Below are 20,914 nucleotides of genomic sequence, written 5' to 3'. Positions count from 1 at the left end.
TAAACACTTTTGCCAGGCATGCATACCTATAATCCCAGCACTCAGGAGGCTGAGGCAGGAGGACCACCATGAGTTTGAGGCCAGCCTGAACTAGTGAGACTCTATGTCAAAAATAAATAAATAAAGGGCCAAGGATTTAGCTCAGTGGTTCCAGCGCCTGCCTTGCAAGCGCAAGGTCCTGAGTTCGATCCCTGATACCAATAAATAAATAAATAAAGATAAACAATTTTGCCAGGTGTAGTGGTGCACACCTGTAATCCCAGCTCTTGGGAGCCTAAGGCAGGAGAATCACCTCAAGTTTAAGGCCAGCCTAGGCTGCATAATGAGTTCAAGGACAGCCTGAACTACATAGTGAGACCCTGTCTCGAAATAACAAAAAACAATTTTTTTAATAAACAATTTTTATAACATGCTGAAATTAATCAAAACTCTAGTGTTAAATGAACATTTAAATATAAAGTAAATTGTACATATCTTTTTCTTAATGTAGTCTGTTTTTTGTTGTTTTTTTAATTTTCTTTTGGTACCAGGGATCGAACTCGGGTCCTTGCACTTGTGAGGCAGGCAGTGGAACCACTGAGCTAAATCCCCGGCAACTGGACATATCTTAGTAATTGCTTTTAAGGCAAAATTCAGATTAAAAGTATTTTATGTAACCTCCTTGACGGTGGAGTCTGTATTTTATAGAATGTATTTTCAGTAGAGTTGGAATCAGTCTTGCAGCTTACCAAGAATTTGGCACCATGGGTGGTAGGCTAAGAAGACTGATTTTTTTCAATGGAAGGCAATGAGTGAGTGTTAGATAAATAGTAAAAGAAATCACCATCTATGTCTGTTAGCCCCCAAGTTTATGTAGGAATGTTTTCTATTTCCAACCTCTGGCTCTGCCTGGAATGAAAAGGAGAATAATTTCTCAAACACATGAGATTTTCTTTGGGTTGGGTTGTAGCACGAGGCCCTGTCAGCGCCTTAAAAATTTTTTTTCTTCTACCGTACATCATACCCAGAATCAGTTGGGAACAGTTTAAGCATCCTTTCCCAAAATTTAATTCTATTTTATTGTCTGCCCCTGAAGCCCAGGCTCAGGACTCAGAGGAAAGGAACCCAGCAGCGAGCTCGGGGGTGCGGGTCTGACGCTGACACCCCGCCCCTCACGTCGTCTACACCCTACTGGGGTGCAGCGCTGCCCAGGGCCTCAGCAGAGGAAGGATACAGGCCTTTATCACTCTGCCAGTCTGCAGAAACTCTGCAGCTGTGTCCCTGAAATCATATGTTTCGAGGTGTCAATTTATCCTCAAGAGGATTATGTTCAAAGGAAAAAAAAGTTATACTTTCAAGTGGCGTTTTCCTCTGATTTTTTTTTTTTAAGTTTTCTACTTTCTTTCATAAAGCAGTTATACCTCCATGCAATTCATAAGCCTGGAAAGGGTGGGCCACTTCTCATTAATTTGATTTCCATGCTGGCTAGATTTACAGCCGAAAAAAATATTCCTTCCTTTGAACACAGAGAGCACTCTAACCAGCTGAGATAGAACCACCTGATTTTACTCACGGAGGAGGGGATGAACGGGAGAGCGGAGAAGGCAGCACAAACTACAAACCCAGTACTGGAAGTTTAAAATGCTCATCCACTGACTGCAGAACAGTGCAAAAAGTACCTTCAAGTTTAATTAAACATACTGCGTGTGTTTGCAAAGTGCCTTAAGAAGTTTGAGTCATATTGGTCCTGACGTAAAATGACAACTTGGATGGATGTGTTCTGAGGTTAGCTACTCTTGAGATAAAGCAAACCACTACAAAAAAATCAATCCCTGCTTGGGGCATGGCATGCACCTGTGTGGACGCCTCGGGCCCAGTGGGTCAGTGACGGCCGACTGCCACCACCTCCCCCGCAGCCGAACAGCGTCCTTGTTCAGAAGGCTCAGCCCCCAGATGCCTAGTAACGCATTTATGGGAACTTTTAAACTTTTATATTCTTATTTTAATGCTCCTCTGCAGTTCATACATTATGTTTATATAACTATGACCTTTAACAATTATATCTCAAAAAAGCAATTTTATTTTTGTCTCCCATGATCCCTTTACATTTATCCACTGGGGCTACTTCCTCACCTGCTCCTGACAATCCCAAAGCCAAGGCAATCTCAAACCCTTTGGACCATGTTTGATTCCTTTAAAGTTCAAGGCTTGGGCTGGGGATTTAGCTCAGTGGTTCCACTACCTGCCTCGAAAGCACAAGGTCCTGAGTTCGATCCCCAGTACAAAAAAAAAAAAAGATATAACCACATCCTGCCTCATTCATCCAAGCAGATGTCTGGTTTAAACATGAAATGTCATCATAAAGTTCGAGGGGACTTTGCTGTAAAATACAGTCTTGGTCCAGTAATTCGTAACTTCCAGTCCTGTGGTAACCAATATCCAATGCTCATTCAAAAATAAGATCCACCAGGCACAGGAGCACACATCTATGATCCTAACATTCAGCAGGGCAACACAGTGAGACCTTGTCTCAAAAAAAATAAAGGGCTGGGGGTGTGGCTCAGTGATACAGTATTTTGTTCATTCTCTCTCTCTCTCTCCCCCAGGAGGTATTTTATTTTGAGACAATGTCCTCCTGCCTCAGCCTCCCAAGGAGCTGAGATTACAGCCAAGTGCCACTGCGCCTGTTGCAGTCTCTCCTTTTTTTTTTTTTTTTGTTATCCTTTCCCACTTCACTAACCTATGCTCCCTTCCTCTCCTGGCCCTGGAGGGACCAGAGCCGGCCCACTCTGGCCTGGTCTGGTATATGGCGGAGTGTGCGTGTCAGACCCTGTGCCAGGTCCTGCTCTGGACCCACTCTGGGTGCTTAGCTGCTCCCTGTACCCTTCCACTTACCCAGCAACAAAGGCCAGCTCGCTCCTCACTCTTCATGATTTTCAGATAGGACTAAGACCCCAGCCCACTGTGTGCTGTCAGCTGCAGAGGTCCTTTTCATTAGTGGCAGCGCCGCCCTAGACATGAGGTGAAAGAGGGCTGCTGGTGGAGTCGTAACTCTCTCCAAAGTCCTCTCCCTGCACTTTCTCCCCTCACCCTTCTTATCTGTGACAGAGGTGAAAGGATGACATCATCTCCCCTGTCCCTAAGAACCAGGATGGTATATCTCAAAACTCACATATTTGCTGATACCTACCCCACCCCGATCTAGTTATGATTGGATCCTTGGTACCTAATAATTAATGGTACACACATTTTTCCAGTGCTAGGGATCAAACCCAGGGCCTTGTATACATTAGGCAAGCATTCTGCACTGAGCTACATCTGAAGCCCAGAATAGTATATTTTAAATAGTTTATTGAAGCTGCATACTGTGGCACATGCCTGTAATCCTAGCACTTGGGAGGCTGAGGCAGGAGAATCACTTCAAGTTGGAGATCAGCCTGAGCTACATGAGACCCTGTCTCAAAAGACCAAAATAAATAAATGGATAGCTAGTTCACTGAGTATTCGGTTTTCATCACCTTCCACTTTGAAGTATTTGTTAAGATAATAAACATATGACCAAGTTATAAATACGTTTATGCTAAGACAAAATGTACATATTTTCATTGTACTGCTTCTGTCCTTCCTTAGGCTAAATCAAATGAGGCACTTATAAATTCTATACAATCAGACCCCCACTCAAAATCAAGTTCTTAAAATTAGTTGTTTGGAATACAGAGAAAATGTGGTATTTGTGTTCCCAGGTAGACACTATATATGCATCGCCCATTGTATTCCTGAAGTATAGGTGTAATCAGAACTTACCACTATGTATGATAATTTTCTTTCATTTTTTTTTTTTTTTGGTACTGGGGATTGAACTCTGGACCTTGCGCTTGCGAGGCAGGCACTGGAACCACTGAGCTAAATCCCTGGCCTATGATAATTTTCTTTGAAAAAAATAGTTCCCAGTTTCCATATAGAAGTTCAAGAATTCATCTCCCCCTGTAATAACTCTTTCAGGGTAATTAGCCAGGAACTCACCAGCCCTTGCCAGTCGTATGTAGAAGTCACAGAGCAGGTTCTTCACCTTGGAACAAGGACTCCATTGGTACAGGGACTCAAGGTGGTATGGAAAGGATTGGGAATTCGAGGATGTACATGAAACAAGATGAGAAGCCTGTGAAGGTTAAGACTTCTTGCCTTTTGAAAACCCAAGAAATATTTCTCTATTTGGGGCTTCTTCCTTGGTTACCCCCACATTTTATCCTCTAGGCCTCAGGACATCATCTTCCTGCTTCTCTGTGTCCTCTGATTTCTTCTTTTCTACCTCATAATTTGGATCCATATGGGTAATACCCTGATCAGCACCTAGCAAAGCTTTTGTAACATTTTCCAGGAATTATTGCAAAGAGACAATCTGAGAGTAAGAGTCTTATGTCCCACTCCTGTATCTGCTTTTCTTTCCAGTCCCTGAAAAACAAGGGCTGTTCATAGAGAACAGGATTGGATACATGAAGCACTCAGATAAGATTAATCTAGAGTCCAGAATAAATAAACTAGATTCAACATTGGTGGCTTGGAACATTTCTTTAAGGAGCAGACCCAGGAGCCTCTCTAGAGAGAGGAGCAAACAGAGGAAACAGGATAGCGATGGGCTGTAGAAAGAACAGGGTTCATTCTGGGGAGACATCTGCAGCCACAGTGCCAAAGAGGAGACAGGCTGAGAGACAAAGCCTGGGAGGTTCCTTCAATCCCTGTGCCCATGTGCCTGGCCAGCTCTGCTCGAGTCCTGGGAATGACCTGAGAAGTGGTGGTGGGGTATGGGAGGTGGAAGATGTTTAACATAAAGTCAAGAGAGAGGGAAATCTTTGGTGAGGGAAAAATAAACTCCAGAAATCACCCATCCTCCCTATTTCCACTAACCATTCACAAGTGGTAGACAGATGTAAGTTGACATGATTTCTACTTGTTTTAATCTTATTTCTAAAATATTAAATGCATGGACTCTTTAGTGAAGCACTGAACCAGGTTTTAGGAAGTGAGAACTTTCTTTCCGATTTAACCATAGCAAATATCCCTGCTGAACCAACAGGGTGACCACTACCCACACACTTTCCCCACCACCATACTCTCCAAGATCTAGGCTCGGTCAGCACATCTGGTACTCTTCTCCAAAAGCACAGGCATCCCACCCTGGCCTCTTCTCTAGCAGTGATCATAAAGCTTCAGAGAAATGGAGAATGATTATCACCACAAAAAGTTTGGAGTTTCCTGAACTCTGGTATCTGTGTGTGTAGTAAGAAATATGAAATTATTCTTTTTGAATATAATTTAAAAATAATAAAGCTGTAGTTTACCACCTACTTCATGTGATAAAGGAATAAAATCATTTATTGGCTCTACTTCTAAACCTCAATTTGTTAAAAGAAAAAATACCAATTTAGATGCATGGATGCAATATATTCCAGGTATGATTTTTAAACAAGCAAAACTAAAAAATATTTCAAATTTGTGAGACCATTTAATGAGTTTATGGAAAATATCATCACTCTAAGATATCATATTGAATTATATGAAACTGCTAATATTCTGTTGTTGTTGACCTACAAAAACAACAATTTCATATAGTTCCACCTAATGAGTGAATACTTCAAGCTATAATTGTTAACTTTTTCCAAAACAATCCTGTAATGAGAAGGTAATTTTTATATTTTTAAACTAAATGAAGTTTCAGAATGCAGTGGCATTAGTAGAGGTGAACAGTCTCTTACTTTAACTGGTTTGAATGATCTGGTTAAAAGTTAATACATTTTACTGATAGATTTTTCCACCCTGTCAGAGCTATGGTCTTCCTTTGTCTACCCGGTCTGAGATGTGTCCAAGAGGAGGCAGATTTGAAATTGATTCCAAGCAACTGAAACCAAGAAACATTTGCCTAACCCCCAATTCAACTCAAATCCAGGTGATTATATGTATCAGACAATAACTAGAGGACATGAGAAATACGATTTTACAGTTTGAGAGCATAGATTCCTAAACTCTGCCAAAGACTAGAGGTAGGCACAAGTCAGCTACGAGCTTCCAAATTCCATGTCAGAAGCCTCCCAGGGCCCTGTCCGTGAAGCCCACCTAAATGATCACATTATAGATATCTAGAGTCACAAGTGTCACCACAGGTCTCACCCTCCCCTCAAACACATTGTTCCAGACTCCTCAAAGATGTGACATAGTAGGAACGAGTGAAGGCCTCTGTGGATGTCCATGTATTCATTCACTCATTCCTCACATCCTTCCTGAGCAGCTGCCATGGGGCCGGTGCTGTCCCAGGGAAGCCAGACAACAAAGACCTATTCTCCTGGGAAGCTCACATTCTGACAGAGCCCATCAACCAATCCATACATAAGAAAAACTCTAGATAGTGACCAGTGGTGTGGTGAACTAGGAAGGGGAGCTACTGATGAAGGGGATGAGGAGGCTGCTCTGGGAGTTGACATTCAAGCTTGACAGTTAGGATAGAGAGGGCATGAGAGGAATCCAGGATAAGTCTCAGATTTAGGGTTTAACTTAGTGCACTCAAAGTATGTCCCAAGAACCAATGCCAAACTGCAAGCTGTCACCTTGAGACAAGTATAGAACAGGACAGTAACCATTAGGAATTTTTAAAGCACTTTGATAGGGAAATAGTAGGCTTATAAATATAATTTTGCATGGCTTTTAAATTTCATTTTGGTAGTAATTAATTTTTATTTTATTTAACAAAAGCACAAATCAGAAATGTTTTGAAACCTGGTTTTTACCATAGTACGGGAAACACTGGTTTAACCACTTAACCAAGTGAATGAATAGTGGTACCATTTCCTGAGATGAGGTAGGTCAGGCAAGGATGCTCTGTTTGGACCATGCTGAGTCCGAGGTGCCTACTGGGCCCCATGTGGAGTACATGGTTGTGTGTGACTCTGCAGCTGGGGGAGACCAGGTTTGGAGAGCCGAGGATGGGAGTTCTCAGCATATGGGAGGTTGTCTGAAGCTGTGAGACTGAATGAGACCCCCAAGCAGAGCCCTGGGGGCCAGCAGAGGAGACTGATAAGATGCTGCTAGTGAAAGAGCAGGAAACCAATACAGTGTGTCACAGGGACCAACAGAAGAAAATGTTTCAGAAAGGAAAAGTAGTCATCTCTGACTAATGCTTCTCAGAGGTCAAGTAAGAACACGTAAGTGATGATTTGATTTGGTAAATTTGGACACCTTGCCAGTAGCAATTTCAGGGGAACAGTGAGAACACAAGCTTAATTGGGGTGGCTAGGAAGAGAATAGATGGTGAGAAAATGGTCCTGCAACAATAGTTATTTCAAATGGTTCTGTTGTGAAGAGAACAGAAAAAAATGTAATACAGGAAGACGTGGGGTTAAGAGATTATTTGCCATACTGGTGATACATGCCTGTAATCCCTGCACTCAAGAGACTAAGACAGGACTACTTCAAGTTCAAGGCCAGCTGAGGCTACGCAGTGAGTTCAAGGCCAACCCAAATTATAGAGCGAGACTCTGTCTCAAAAAAACCAAAAACAGGCCCAGGGATTTAGCTCAGTGGTTCCACTGCCTGCCTCAAAAGCATAAGGACCCAAGTTTGATCCCCGGTACCAAAAAAACCCAAAAAAACCCTATAGTAGCCAAGTGTGGTGGTGCATGCCTGTAACCCCAGCACTTGGGAGGCTGAGGAAGGAGGATTGCCCCAAATTCAAGGCCGTAATGAATAAGTACATAATGAGCTCAAAATCAGCCTAAACTACATAATGAGACCTTGTTTCAAAAAACAAAATAAAACAACAACAACAAAATCTTATTAGCAGCTCTGCATTTTTAAATGACCATTAACAGTTGTTATAGAAATTAGATTCCAGGGCCGGGGATTTAGCTCAGTGGGTCCGCTACCTGCCTCGCAAGCGCAAGGACCCAAGTTTGATTCCGGTACCAAAAAAAACCCATAGAAATTAGATTCCATCTTCATTCTGTTCCCCACAGAACTCTACCAGGACTCCCTACTCAAGGTGAGGAATCAAGATTAACTAGGTAGTGTGAAATTATCGTAGAAACACTGGAATTCGTTTAGTACTTTGTGGCAAGGAATTGGAAATGGAATATACCTGGTTTATTGATATTTCATGGTATGAATCTAACATCTGAATCTTCAAAAGTTGCATCCTCATTTATACTGATGGACATACTCTTTCTTACCATAGAAACAGAAATTCAAATATATTTGTCATTTTGACAGGAATACAAAATTTCAAGCTTCGAACAGAGGCTGATGAACGAGATAGAGTTTCGCTTGGAACGTACGCCTGTTGATGAATCGGATGATGAAATCCAACATGATGAGATTCCCTCGGGCAAGTGTATTGCTCCCATCTTTGACAAAAGACTCAAACACTTCCGGGTTACAGAAGGCTCACCAGTCACTTTCACCTGCAAAATTGTTGGGATACCTGTTCCAAAGGTAGGGGTAGATGGTCAGCCAGTTGACCAACCAACAAAGTGCACACAGACCAGTGCCTTTAAGAAAAATCTTATCAGAAGTGTCCATAGAGGGAATGAGTGAAAACCAATACCAGAAATTAACAAAACACAGAAGATTTGACTAAAAAGAGACATCAGAAATGGGATCATTAAATAGGCCAAAAATAAATTACATTTACGTTAGAATTTTCATAAAAGTTTAAAATAAATTTCATCATGACATTACATCCTGGACTATCAATTCTCTTAACCATCAAACTAATCAAATTGATATTTTTCATTATATTTAATACCTATTGGATATCCACAGGGTGCCTGTTGTTGTACAAAGTAAGCTATATTTGTATCATTACCATTAGACTGGTAAATGCCAAAAATGTTGTATCATTATCACTGGCTCCTGAAAAATCTTATGAGTCACCAGATTTTTTGGCAGTCTGCTGAGAGAAGGATTTACACCTAGTGTGGCAATAGCCGGGGATCTCTCCACTCTGCTTTCACAAACACTAGCGTGGCGTTGTCATGTATGGTGAGACACCAGGAAAAATAAACTGCACCAGCACATTATCTCCCTGTCTTTCAGAAATCTCCTTGACACATGCAGAATTTACTATGAATATATATATATATATTTAAATTTGGATTAGAAAAAAATTTTAACAAATTAATCCTAGCCTTGTTCTACTTGGTTTAATAAAACATAGTATCATTTCACGCAAGGTGAGCTATTTCAGGTACTGAGATTTGCGACTGCAAAAGACTTGAGCTTTGCCAGGGATTTATCTCAGTGGTTCTGGTGCCTGCCTCGCAAGCGCAAGGTCCTGAGTTCAATCCCCGGTACCAAAAAAAAAAAAAAAAAAAAAGACTTGAGCTTATTAGGAGGGTAATATAGGAAAAGATCCAGGGTCTTGGTTTTCAGTTTTGCATCTGAAGTCACAGCTGGTTCTTTGGGTATCTTTTAAATGAATTATAAGGCACAATAAAAATAGTCAAAAGCTTTATCTTAATCCTAATTATATTGAATTTTTACTTAAGTATTGTATAGGTACAAAGGAGGGGCATATTATGCCATCGTTTGGAGGTGCTTTATAACTGTTTCCCAAGCATTTTGAATGGATGAGTGGCCTGGTGGAGAGATGGTATCTGCCCTTCCTTCACCCACCATCTAGTTCTTTCCCCTCTAAAGATGGACAGAACAGGGTATATTCTCCTGAATTCTTTCACTTCAGGTTTACTGGTTCAAAGATGGGAAGCAGATTTCTAAGAGAAATGAGCATTGCAAAATGAGGCGAGAAGGAGATGGGACGTGTTCTCTGCACATTGACTGCACCACCAGCGACGACGATGGCAACTACACCATCATGGCCGCCAACCCCCAGGTGCAGCGCAGGCCTCTGAGGAAGGAGCTCTTGATGTTACTGTGAATGCGACCTTGAGAAGTGCGAATGACTGAGGACAATGAATGGGAAGCACTATGATTGTGTGGAACTAGAGCACAGTGTCACAATTTAAAAGACCAGCAAGTGGCTGATCAGTCGGTCATTCAACCCTTCAGCCTTTGTCAATGACACGGGCATGCTCTTTTCACTGCGCATGTGCCCAGATTGGCAGGCTAAATCTTGCATTTTTCATCGTCAGATTTATTTATTTTTAAATCTTTATCAAGTAAAGTATCATAAACACAGATTAACAGCCTGATAAATGTCATATTTATCAACTCATTGACTCTCTTGAAGAATGACCAAGTCATTTTTGTTATTTAAATAATAAATTACTGGGCCGGGGATTTAGCTCAGTGGTTCTGCCGCCTGCCTCGCAAGCACAAGGTCCTGAGTTTGATCCCCGGTACCAAAAACAAAAAACCTTGTGTTTAAGGGCCAGGGATTTAGCTCAGTGGTTCTGCCACCTGCCTTGCAAGCGCAAGGATCCGAGTTCGATCCCCGGTACCAAAAAAAAAAAAAAAAAAAAAAATACACGCTACAGAATAAATTACTTCAAAAAGGGTTTAAATGTCCCTCAAACTTGAAGTATCCTTTTATCTTTTTCTTATTTTCTTTTTTAAAATAACAATTGTAAACTCATAATCTTCCATTTTCCTTTTCTGAAAAAGGCCAAGCCTCAAAATTCCCCTAACATATATGGCAAAATAAGTATCTTCAGTTAGTATTGGAATGGAAAATTCAGAACTGTAATTTCTACTCTCAGCCACTTTTCCTATGGCAATGTCAGTTTTGATGAGTCTCTTGAGGAAAATATTAAAATATTTGGCCATGCTCACTGCGTTGTGGCTACAAATAACATTAACGTCATAAGAATTCAATTTGTTTTGTTTTGTTGAGACAGAGTTGCTTTGTAGTCCAGGCTGGCTTCAAACTTGCTCATAATCCTCCTGTGTCAGCTTCCCAAGTGCTGGGATTAGACATGCACCACCACACCTGGCCCGTGTGTGTGTGTGTGTGTGTGTGTGTTCCATTACTCACATTAAAAATGAAAATCATCACACTATTCTTAAAAATCTATCCCTCTGAGCTGAGCATGATGTCACACACCTGTAATTCCAGCACTCTGGGAGGCTGAGGCAGGAGGATGGCAAGTTTGAGCCCAGCCTGGGCAACCTAGCAAGAACCTGTCTCAAAATAAAAATATAAAAGGGGTGAGGATTTAGCTCAGTGCAAAGGCCCTGGATTCAGTCCCCAGTACCACAAAAAAAAAAAAAAAAAAAAATTTCCCCCTGGAATATTTGCAGTGATTTAAGAAGTCATACTATTATTACATTGTTTTCATTTCTCTCCTCTAAAGAAAAATTCATACAAGGAAAATTTTCTAATCCTTTGGTGCAGAAAAAAAAGTTTACATAAATTAAAAAATGTTGATTTTTTCTTGTTTTAATTTTGCTTGTTTTCTGTTTCTCAGGGGAGAATCAGCTGTTCTGGCCACTTGATGGTACAGGGTTTGCCCATTCGTAGTCGACTAACCTCTGCTGGTCAGACTCACAGGTAAAGACAGTGAGAATCCCCCCACTTACAGTCCTTCTGCCTCAGTCTCCCTCAGTGCTGAAATTGCAGGTTGTCCTACCTCAAAATTTAAAGGGGGGTGGTTCCCTGGGGTTCAATTTCCCAGTAACCCCCCAAGAAGACTCTCCCATTTCTGGTACCCTTCCACATTCCTGCCCACCACAATGAGTACAGAAGTCGTTGGGTCTACAAATTGTTGTTGTTGGTGGTGGTGGTGGTGGTGTGTGTGTGTGTGTGGGTGTGTGGGTGTGTTACTGGGGATTGACCCCAGAGCCTTTGCACTAAGTTACATTTTTAAAATTTTGATACAGAATCTCACTGAATCACTAAATTATCCATGCTGGGCTTGTCATCCTCTTGCCTCGGCCTCCCAGAGTGCTGGGATTACAAGTGTGTGCCCCACTCCTAGTTTATAAATTGTCACTTAAAGGTAGAACCCCACCTGCCACACCAACATTATAAGAGCTTGTTGGAAATGAAGAATCCCAAGCCCCACACCAGATCTACTAAATCAGAATCTGCATTTTAACAAAATTCCCAGGTGTTTCACAAGCACAATAAACTCTAAGAAATACTAGTCTATGGCACAATGGCTTAAAATTTGTAACCATTAGTATCTCTGTGTACATAATATATAAACCAGGCCCTTTGGGTTAAATTAGTGTTTTGTCTACAACAAAACAGAGACATTGGGCTGGGGATACAGCTCAGTGGTAGAGCACTTGCCTAGCATATTTAATCCCCAGTATCACAAAAACCAACCAACCAACCTACCTTTAATGGCTATATGTATATAGATCAAGTATTTTGTTGTGCTTGGCACTCTTCCTCTCTGATTTTCCTAACCACTAAGAAGACAGCACCTGGCTTTCCCCTGAGTCTTACGGTGCCACAAAGTCTTAGCAAAGCATTCCATAGTTGCTGACATGGATGAATTAAATGTGACTTACCAAAGGCACAAAAATAGTGACCCATGTTTCAGATAACAGTATTTCACCACTGTTGCAACTATACCTCCTTCTTTTTCTTTTTTCAAGACCAGCTGTTCCTCTTGATAGGTCTTGCCAAGTTTAAGTTCATGGTCATCCTGCCATAATTTATAGCCAGGTTAAATTTTATTACTCAAAGACACAGAGATTGCAGCTGCCTTGTTCTGGATAATAAACTGGACTCCTCTTTTGGCACTCATTTGAGGTTCAGATTGAATACTGATTTATTTGTTTATCCTGATGCCTTTTGAACAACTGGTCAATCCCATAGCAGCAGAAGCCAAGCCACTTAACCCAACATGACTTCAGAGAGAAAAGCTAAAGTTTGTTTATTTTATTACAGATCTCACAAGATAATCTTGCACTATATGAGATGCTTACCACATTGGGTGGTTTTTTTTACATTAGTTCCACATCATTATTAATTATTTATTATTATTGTTTGTTTTGGGGATAGCAAGCCCTTTCCCCTAAAATAAATCTGTTGTCCCTGTAGTCCTACAGCCATGCCTACATGCCTATTGCTGTAAGTTTGTAAATTCGAGTCTTTGATTGATACCTGAATATGCTTGCTACAGGGGAAGGTCCAGACTGCAAGACAGAGACAAAGAGCCCCTTCAGGAACGCTTTTTCCGACCACATTTCCTGCAGGCTCCTGGGGACATGGTAGCTCACGAGGGGCGCCTCTGTCGCCTGGACTGCAAGGTAGACTCTGACTACCTGTCGAGATCTGTCAGATTTTGTTTTTGATTGTTTGTTTGTTTGTTTGGATGCATTTTTATTTATATTTTTGTGGGTTTATTTATTTATTGGAGTTTTGTTTTTGTTTACAGACAAAAGGGTCCAGGAAAGGGGAGAGAGATTGTAGTGTTCAATACCAGCCAAAATTATTTCATGAAGTTTAAAATAATTTTATCTTAATAAAATCTACATTGCTATTATATCCATTTAACTCTATATTTTTAGATGACAACCAAAGAGATGATATAATTTGCACATGTTCCATATGGTGCCTGGAAATCCTTTATGACTATGAAGCCCAAAGTGTGATTTTTGCATCCTTCAAGTGATTGTTGTGAGCTAAAGCCTCTGAATAAATTATCGTCATGAAGAGATGGTAGTCTATGAGAGCAGAAGAGGTTTCTCTTACTAATCAACTTCTGTCACCTTTAGTAATTTCTACATTGTAATTTTTCAACCAGAAACTAGGCTGTTGTTGAGCAGGGTAGAGATATTTTAGCAGGTCACCTTTTCTGCTGCAGACAAAGGTGCAGAATGCTATAGAAAATTTAGATGCAAATCAGTGAAGACTTGAGATTAAACATTCATGAAAAGTCTGCTTCTGTAAGGGTTCCTGTTCTCCTTTGGCTGCCTACATAATATTCAGGTTGACTGTTCATTCCACCTCTAAACTCTCAAAAATAGCAATGCCCGGATCCCATCTCCAGAGACTCTGATTTCCTATTTTAAGTGAGCATCAGTATTTTTAAACAGTCCTCCATGTAATTATAATATGCAGCATAATTTGAGAACCTTGGTATAATATCTGACCTTTCTCTTTTCTAACTCTCCCTTGTTAGGTATGTAAGGAATATATCATCTCTGACATTGATGCTGCAGGCCCATTTCATCTACCTAGCTTAATTCTTATTTATTCTAACCTACAGTGTAATCAAATAGATTGATCATGACTCGAATTGGGGTTAGAATACCCACAGTTTAAATTCATGCTGCCGTTTCTTCAGACCCCTCTTCTCCTCAGGCTGCTGGGGGACGTTCTCAACACTCCACATTTTCTTCCACTATGTATTTGGTGCCAAACATGGGTGAAGAATTCAGCCACTGAATAAATCTTCCTGTCATCAGTCTGTCATTTGCCTCAGCTGTCCTGTTGTTTATTAGGTGAGTGGCTTGCCGCCCCCAGAGCTGACGTGGCTGCTAAATGGCCAACCTGTGCTACCAGACGCCTCCCACAAGATGCTGGTCAGGGAGACAGGGGTGCACTCGCTGCTCATTGACCCCCTCACCCAGCGTGACGCGGGCACCTACACGTGCGTGGCTACCAACAAAACTGGGCAGAATTCCTTTAGTCTGGAGCTCACTGTTGTCGGTAAGGCTTGCTCCTGGGATCCCTAGATGCAACTCCCCTTGTTATTGTGCAAATTCCTTAGTCCTTTGCCCCACAAATCTCAGTCTTCCCTTCATTGTATTAAGTACTGCATGCCCTACCTTGGTTTCAAAGACATTTAGCAATCTGAGAATTTAACATGGGACCGTGCACATTTAACACATGCAATAAATTGGGCCATGGCAATTGTACATTACCAGTCACTTAATCAGTTCATTGACTCTCTAAATTCCAGTTGTTTGCTTACAGTCCATTGTTCCTGGAATGTCCTGGGCTCTTTGATCCCCCTAAGTCGCATCAGTTTCCCCTCTTCCCAGCAACCTCCCACCTCATTGGGAAGCATAATTGCTTGTTTTTTAAAAATAATAATACAATTCTGTAGGTGTGAGCCTTTTTTCAAAATAAAAAGTTTGGGGGAAATTAATAAAACTTCCACAGAATAAACTCCTCCATAAAAGAAAAAAGGATCAATTTAAGTACATGGAGTATCGACCAGGTGTGGTGGTCCACACCTATAATCCAAGTACTCAGGAGGCTGAGGCAGGAGGACGTTTGAGAGATCAAGGCCAGCCTGGGTATATAGTGAGTCCAAGGTCAGCCTGAACTACAAAGTGAGACCTTGTTAAAAAAAAAAGTACATAGAATATATTGATTCTCCAGAGTTACTGCTGAGCAATAAAAGAAACTCCTTTAATCCCACCATTCCTAGCACATGTATCGCACATGTGTGACCTGAGGGTCATTTTGCTCGGGATATGTAGAGATAGATGGTGACCCCTTGCTTTTTTAACCTTTTATGGAGCTTTCTCAAGGCTGTGGCTCACTAAGAGGCCACAGGTGAGGTAGGTGTATGCCCACTCTGCTAAATTCCACACTGTCGTGAGTGTGAGGTGTGAACCGTGAGGTGCTCACTGTTCAAACAAGAAGGTCCTTCTCTTGTTCAGCCAAAGAGGTGAAGAAAGCTCCTGTGATCCTGGAGAAACTGCAGAACAGTGGCGTCCCCGAGGGCCACCCTGTGAGGCTGGAGTGCCGCGTGATTGGCATGCCCCCGCCCGTGTTCTACTGGAAGAAGGACAACGAGACCATCCCCTTCACCAGAGAGAGGGTCAGGTAAGGCAGCCGCCACCTCCACCCCGACTCCAGGCCAGCTGCCCAGAGAACGAACACTGCAGCCCCTGCAGCCCACACTGCAGCCCCTGCAGCCCGTGGCCTGGCTACTTTCACTTAGCATAATGCTCTTGAGTTTCATCTGTTATTGTGCAAATCAAGAATTTATTCCCATTTGTTGTGGGGTGATAGTCCATTGTATGGCTGTCTCAGAGTTTTAAAACTTTTGATTTTTTTTTTTCTGTACTGGGGATTGAACTCAGGACCTTTTGCTTTCAAGGCAGGCGGTGGAACCACTGAGCTAAATCCCCCGCCCCTAAAACTTTTAATTCTGTAGTTGTTGTTGTTGTTATTTTGAGACAAGGTCTCACTATGTAGTTCAGGCTGTTCTTGAACACACTGTGTAGCCCAGAGTTATAGAGATCTTCCTGCCTCAGCCTTCCAAGTGCTGGGATTATAGGTGTGGGCCACCATTCCAGCTAAAAAAATTTAATTTTTAAATTTAAAAAAAATAAGAATTTATGAAGAACTTGCATATTTTTGTCATGTGTCTTCAGTCATATTAGTACTCAGAAAACCTCTTTGAAGAAAAAAAAACTGTAGTAGCTTTCCCTCACTATACCAAATACCTGTGGTGATCAGCTTAGAAAGAGAAAAGGTTTATTTGGGCTCATGATCTCAGTGGTTCCAGTCCACGCTCAGGAGGATCCATTGCTCTTAGGTCTCTGGTGGAGGTGCCGGATTGCAGAGCCTATGGCAGACAGAACTGCTCACCTCATCCCCAGGAAGCAGAGGAGGAAGAGGAAGGGGCTCAGGCCCCTGTCCCTTTTACGGTCACCTCCTCCCATTGACTTAAAGACCTCCCGTGAAGCCCCACCTCTTTTCGTGTTTTGTTTGTTCAGTTTCTTGAGACGTGTAGTTCAGGCTAGGCTTGAACTCACAGTGGTCCTCCTGCCTCAGCCTGCTGAATCCTGGGATCACAGGTGTGAACCACCATGCTTGGCTCAAGTCTCTACTTCTTAAAGGTTCTACCAGATCCCAGTAGCATTGCCCTGGGAACCAAGTCTTCAGCACATGGAGCTTTGGCGAACACTTAAGGTCCAAACTACACCAAAAGCTGAAGTCGAATCCAACATAAAGGCAGTGGTACTGCTTTCCCCTCCATCACTGAGTGGTGGTTTGGTTTGGTTTTCATCAGTCCATGTTTGCAGTACATAATTATCACAGTCCTTGTGGGGAGTTAGTGCATGTACATAACACATCTCAATTATTTTTTCATCCCCTTCCCTCCTACCCACCCCTACCTCTCTCTTGGTCTCTTTCCCATTTGCAAAAAGATCTCCCTGTTTCCTACTATCTTTTATTTTGCTCTTCAATTTATTCATACTTTGAGTTTTTCATATAAGAGAAACCATGAGATATTTAAGCTTGGGCGTCTGATTTACTTTACCATCATGGTCTCAAGTTGGTTGTTTTTGTTTGTTTTTGTTTTGATTTTTGTTTTTCGAGACAGAGTCTCACTGTGTAGTTCAGACTGGCATTGAACTTACTGGGTAGCCTAGCCGGCCTCAAACTCATGGTGATCCTTCTGCTTCATCCTCCTGAATGCTGGGATTGCAGGTGTGCACCACCATGCCTGCCTGGCTGTTTTTAAGTAAGTTTAAGGATCCAGTTTCCCAAAGCGGTTGGCTTGATTCTCCCTACCAACCTCGTTTCTTTGCAATTTTAGTTTTACACCACCAGAGGGACAGCAAGCGAAGGTAGCTGTGTCCAAACTTTCTACTGAAAATTATTTCTCCACAGTAAACTGATTTTGTCTAGAACTTTGGCATAGTCTTTGCTCCTTGGCTGCATAAGAATCACCTGGGGAATTTTTAAAGATCATATTGCTCAGGTCCCATCCTGAGATTCTGATGTCATTGCCTGGAGTGTGGCCTGGGGCTGCAGTGAGCCACCAAGACTGAGGACTGATGCAGAGGAGCAGAAGAAAATCACAGGCCGATTTCCTCCCTAAGGCACTAAGCTAAATGCTGCACCTGCCACTGGGTGGCTAGGAAATGCCATCTCTGTGCTATTGATGCATTTACCCCGGGGCGCTCTTTTCGGTCTGCTTTCCCATTGTTTCCTGAGGCAGTTCTTGAAACTCTCAACCATGTTTGGAAAAAGGCATTTCCTGGACTGTGGCTGTGAAAAACAGGGGTCCCTCTGGTGGGGAGTGAACTTCAGCAGAGCTGGGGCAGTAGAGAGGACAGTGGAAAGCGTGAACAGGTCTGTCACAGCTGTTGGGCTCCTCTTAGTGTTCATTAATGCTTTTTTGTGGCTTTGTTTGGGGGGGTACTGGGGATTGAATCCAGGGCCTTCTCACTGAGCTACATCCCCAGCCCTTTCTTTTATCTTTTGAGACCAAGTTTCACTAAGTGGCTAAGTTGCCCAGGCTGGGCTCAAACTTACGATCCTCCTGCCTCAGCCTCTCAGAGTGCTGGGATTGCAGGCATGTGTCACTGGGCCTGGCTTGTGCCTTCTTTTTACTTTTGAATTTCCCTTTAGCTGAGTTCCCATTTCTTACCTTTTGGGAGGAAGAGCTGTAAGAGTTTCCTTAAACCCTGAACTTGACAGAGATGTTTCTGCTTCCAGAAAAAATATGAATATATTCTTTCTTTTCTCCAGTATGCACCAGGACACAACAGGGTATGTCTGTCTCCTCATTCAGCCAGCCAAGAAATCAGATGCCGGATGGTACACACTGTCAGCCAAGAACGAGGCTGGCATCGTGTCGTGCACTGCTAGGCTGGATATATATGGTAAGTGTAACGTTGTTAGTTAAACATCTGTGTGATGGGCAACTTTAAAATAATTTTAAAACTGGGTGTGGTGATGCACGCCTGTAATCCCATGACTCAGGAGGCTAAGGTAGGAGGTTTACTGCCAGTTCCAGGCCAGCGTGGGCTGCATATTGAGACCCTGTTTCAAAAAATAATAATAAATAAATTTAAGGGTAAGTGTAATAAGTTTCCATAAATGAATTGAATGTATTATATTTTAGTGCTTCAGAGATTTTCAAAGTCATCTCATCCCAGTCACCTCAGGGCTTTTGTACATTTCTATGTTTTGCTGTGACCTTAACCTTCTTCCAACAGAGAACCTCGAATGCTAGGAAGCCGCCAGGCCAGCGAGCCCACAGCTCACACGGGTTTGCATGCCTGACCTGAGGCAGGAGAATCAGCACAAGTTTGAGGCCAGCCTGGGCCACGTAGTGAGTTCAAGGCCAGCCTGAACTACATAATGAGACCATATCTCAAAAAAACAAAACAAAACAAAACAAAAGAACAATGGCTAGAAGGCAAATTCAACTCCAGATCATTCCTTTGAGCCTTGTTCCTAATTTTCAAAAGAAGTTAAGTAATCTTATGAAGAGTAGGTATATATGCCCTTGTTCCCCACTTTAGGGAGAAAGCATTGTATCGTCTCCATTCATAGAAGGAGTTTTTGTTGAAAGTATGGAGTACATGTCTTTGATCTGTTGAGAAGGTTCTGTTCTACTTCTAGTCTCCTGATAGCTTTTACCATGAACAGCTGTAGAATTTAGTCCAATACTCTTTCTCCAACTAGTGACAGGATCATATGGCTTTCTCCTTTCCTCTGTTAAAATGATTACTTTTGGGGGTGGATCTTCCAATGCTGAACCAACACTGCCATCCCTATAATAAAATCACTTTCTACATACTGCCAGATCTGACTTCTAAGAGTTTGTCTCGTTAAACAAATTTCTATGTTCATACTTTTTTCTTCTATTATCTTTATCCAATTTTAGGATTAGCACAATGTTGATTTCCTAAAATGAGGGGAGAAGTGTTCCTTCCTTTTTCTGCTTTAAATGTTTGATATAATTTATCAGTTAAAATGTTTATGAGCCTGCTGTTGTCATATAGGTAGGTTTTCAAACTAGGAATATACTTTCTTTAATAGGTGCTATTCAAATTTTATATTTCCTTCAGAGTTAGTTTCATTAATTTGTCTTCTAAGTTACTTCTTAGAAGTTGTCAAATTTATTTCAAAAAAGATTTTTGCAATATGCTTTCTATATCCTTTTAAATTCTGTAAAATCTGTGGTAATGTCTCCTAGATCTTAATATTGTAATTTTAAAAATGTATAACTGATATTGTGTAACAGGAAGAAAAGGTCTAAAAGAGCAGGGGAATTGGGAGGGGTAGGGGAAGGGAAAAAAGGGAAAGGAAAAAATATGAGAAGAGGAAAAAAATGGAAACAAGGTCTTTGCAAATAGGGAAGGGTGGAGGGGGTGAAGGGAGGGCAAGGGAAGGGGAAAAAAAAAATAAGAACCAAAAGACTCATGTAATGGTACAAGATCCCAGTGATGACTGTAACTGTATTTTATACCTAAAATGTACCAATAAAGTTAATGGGGAAAAAAAAAGAAGCTAAGTAATCTTTATTAATGTGTTAGTGTATTCCATTTCCCTCCCTTATACTTTTTAACTGTTCTTTGTTATACATGTTCCTTAACCCAAAACAGTGATTTTTTTTCTCCTTCTTTTAAAAAATTTTGGTTAGATCAATAAGTTTCGTATTTATAATTGAATTAACAGATTTAATCAGAATAACAAATAAGCGTGGAGAATCTGAGGACCCTGATATTTATAGGTGCATCCCCTTCATCTAGGACCACACAGGACAGAGCTTGACCAACCATTTTCCCTAAGTCTAATTTTTGTAGGAAATGTATAGATTTCTGGATAGTTTTCCTTATCTTTGGACTTAAAAAAAATCAACTGTGAGAGAAGCTGGAAAAAAAAAAATCCAGAAAGAACCCAGTGAAGGTTTCTTAATCCAGGCTGAGTCCCTACTGCTCCCCAGCCTTCACAGGTCTGATGGCAATCCATCTCCAGTGGAGAAGCTCACGGGCTGGGACAAGCCCTGAAGCCGATGACTACCAGGGGCTAAGTTCCCACCCAATTTGCCAGGCTCAACTCTCCTCTTCCAGGTTCTGATTTCATGACACCCAGGAGGAGGTGCTGTTCCCTCTGTTAGGGTCTGGGGTGAGGGAGGATTTAGGATAGAATGAATTCCCTACCCCTCTTCTCCTCCACCACCATCAACACAGTCACTGCAGGGCAGCAGTGTATTCCTCTTGCTGGAAGAAGGGCTTCTGACCAGGGTGTGGCTCAGTGGTAGACACTCCC

General features: G+C 41.8%; 2 protein-coding genes across 15 annotated transcripts in view; one reads left to right on the top strand and one right to left on the bottom strand.

Moving 5' to 3' along the window:
• Positions 1-20,914, bottom strand: part of Pbld (phenazine biosynthesis like protein domain containing) — a 172,627-nt gene that overhangs the window by 47,425 nt on the left and 104,288 nt on the right. The gene's annotated exons all lie outside the window — the stretch shown is intronic.
• Mypn (myopalladin) overlaps positions 1-20,914 on the top strand; it is a 129,364-nt gene that overhangs the window by 105,366 nt on the left and 3,084 nt on the right. For 8 of the 10 annotated variants that reach the window (XM_021259463.2, XM_087185454.1, XM_087185449.1 and 5 more), the window contains 8 exons: positions 5,801-5,923; positions 8,236-8,457; positions 9,707-9,856; positions 11,391-11,473; positions 13,059-13,185; positions 14,383-14,590; positions 15,553-15,718; positions 18,383-18,516. In XM_021259463.2, coding sequence (XP_021115122.2) covers positions 5,801-5,923; positions 8,236-8,457; positions 9,707-9,856; positions 11,391-11,473; positions 13,059-13,185; positions 14,383-14,590; positions 15,553-15,718; positions 18,383-18,516 — 1,213 coding nt within the window. The remainder of the gene's footprint in view (positions 1-5,800; positions 5,924-8,235; positions 8,458-9,706; positions 9,857-11,390; positions 11,474-13,058; positions 13,186-14,382; positions 14,591-15,552; positions 15,719-18,382; positions 18,517-20,914) is intronic. The other 2 variants (XM_087185450.1, XM_087185451.1) reach the window with 1 other exon arrangement.

The sequence above is a fragment of the Heterocephalus glaber genome, unplaced genomic scaffold (assembly GCF_053883595.1).
Source record: "Heterocephalus glaber isolate CG9 unplaced genomic scaffold, H.glaber_assembly_v1.0 deba00001497, whole genome shotgun sequence".
In the NCBI taxonomy this organism is placed as follows: domain Eukaryota; kingdom Metazoa; phylum Chordata; class Mammalia; order Rodentia; family Bathyergidae; genus Heterocephalus; species Heterocephalus glaber.
Note: the sequence above shows the minus strand (reverse complement) of the source record. Positions and strands in the feature narration are given on the sequence as shown.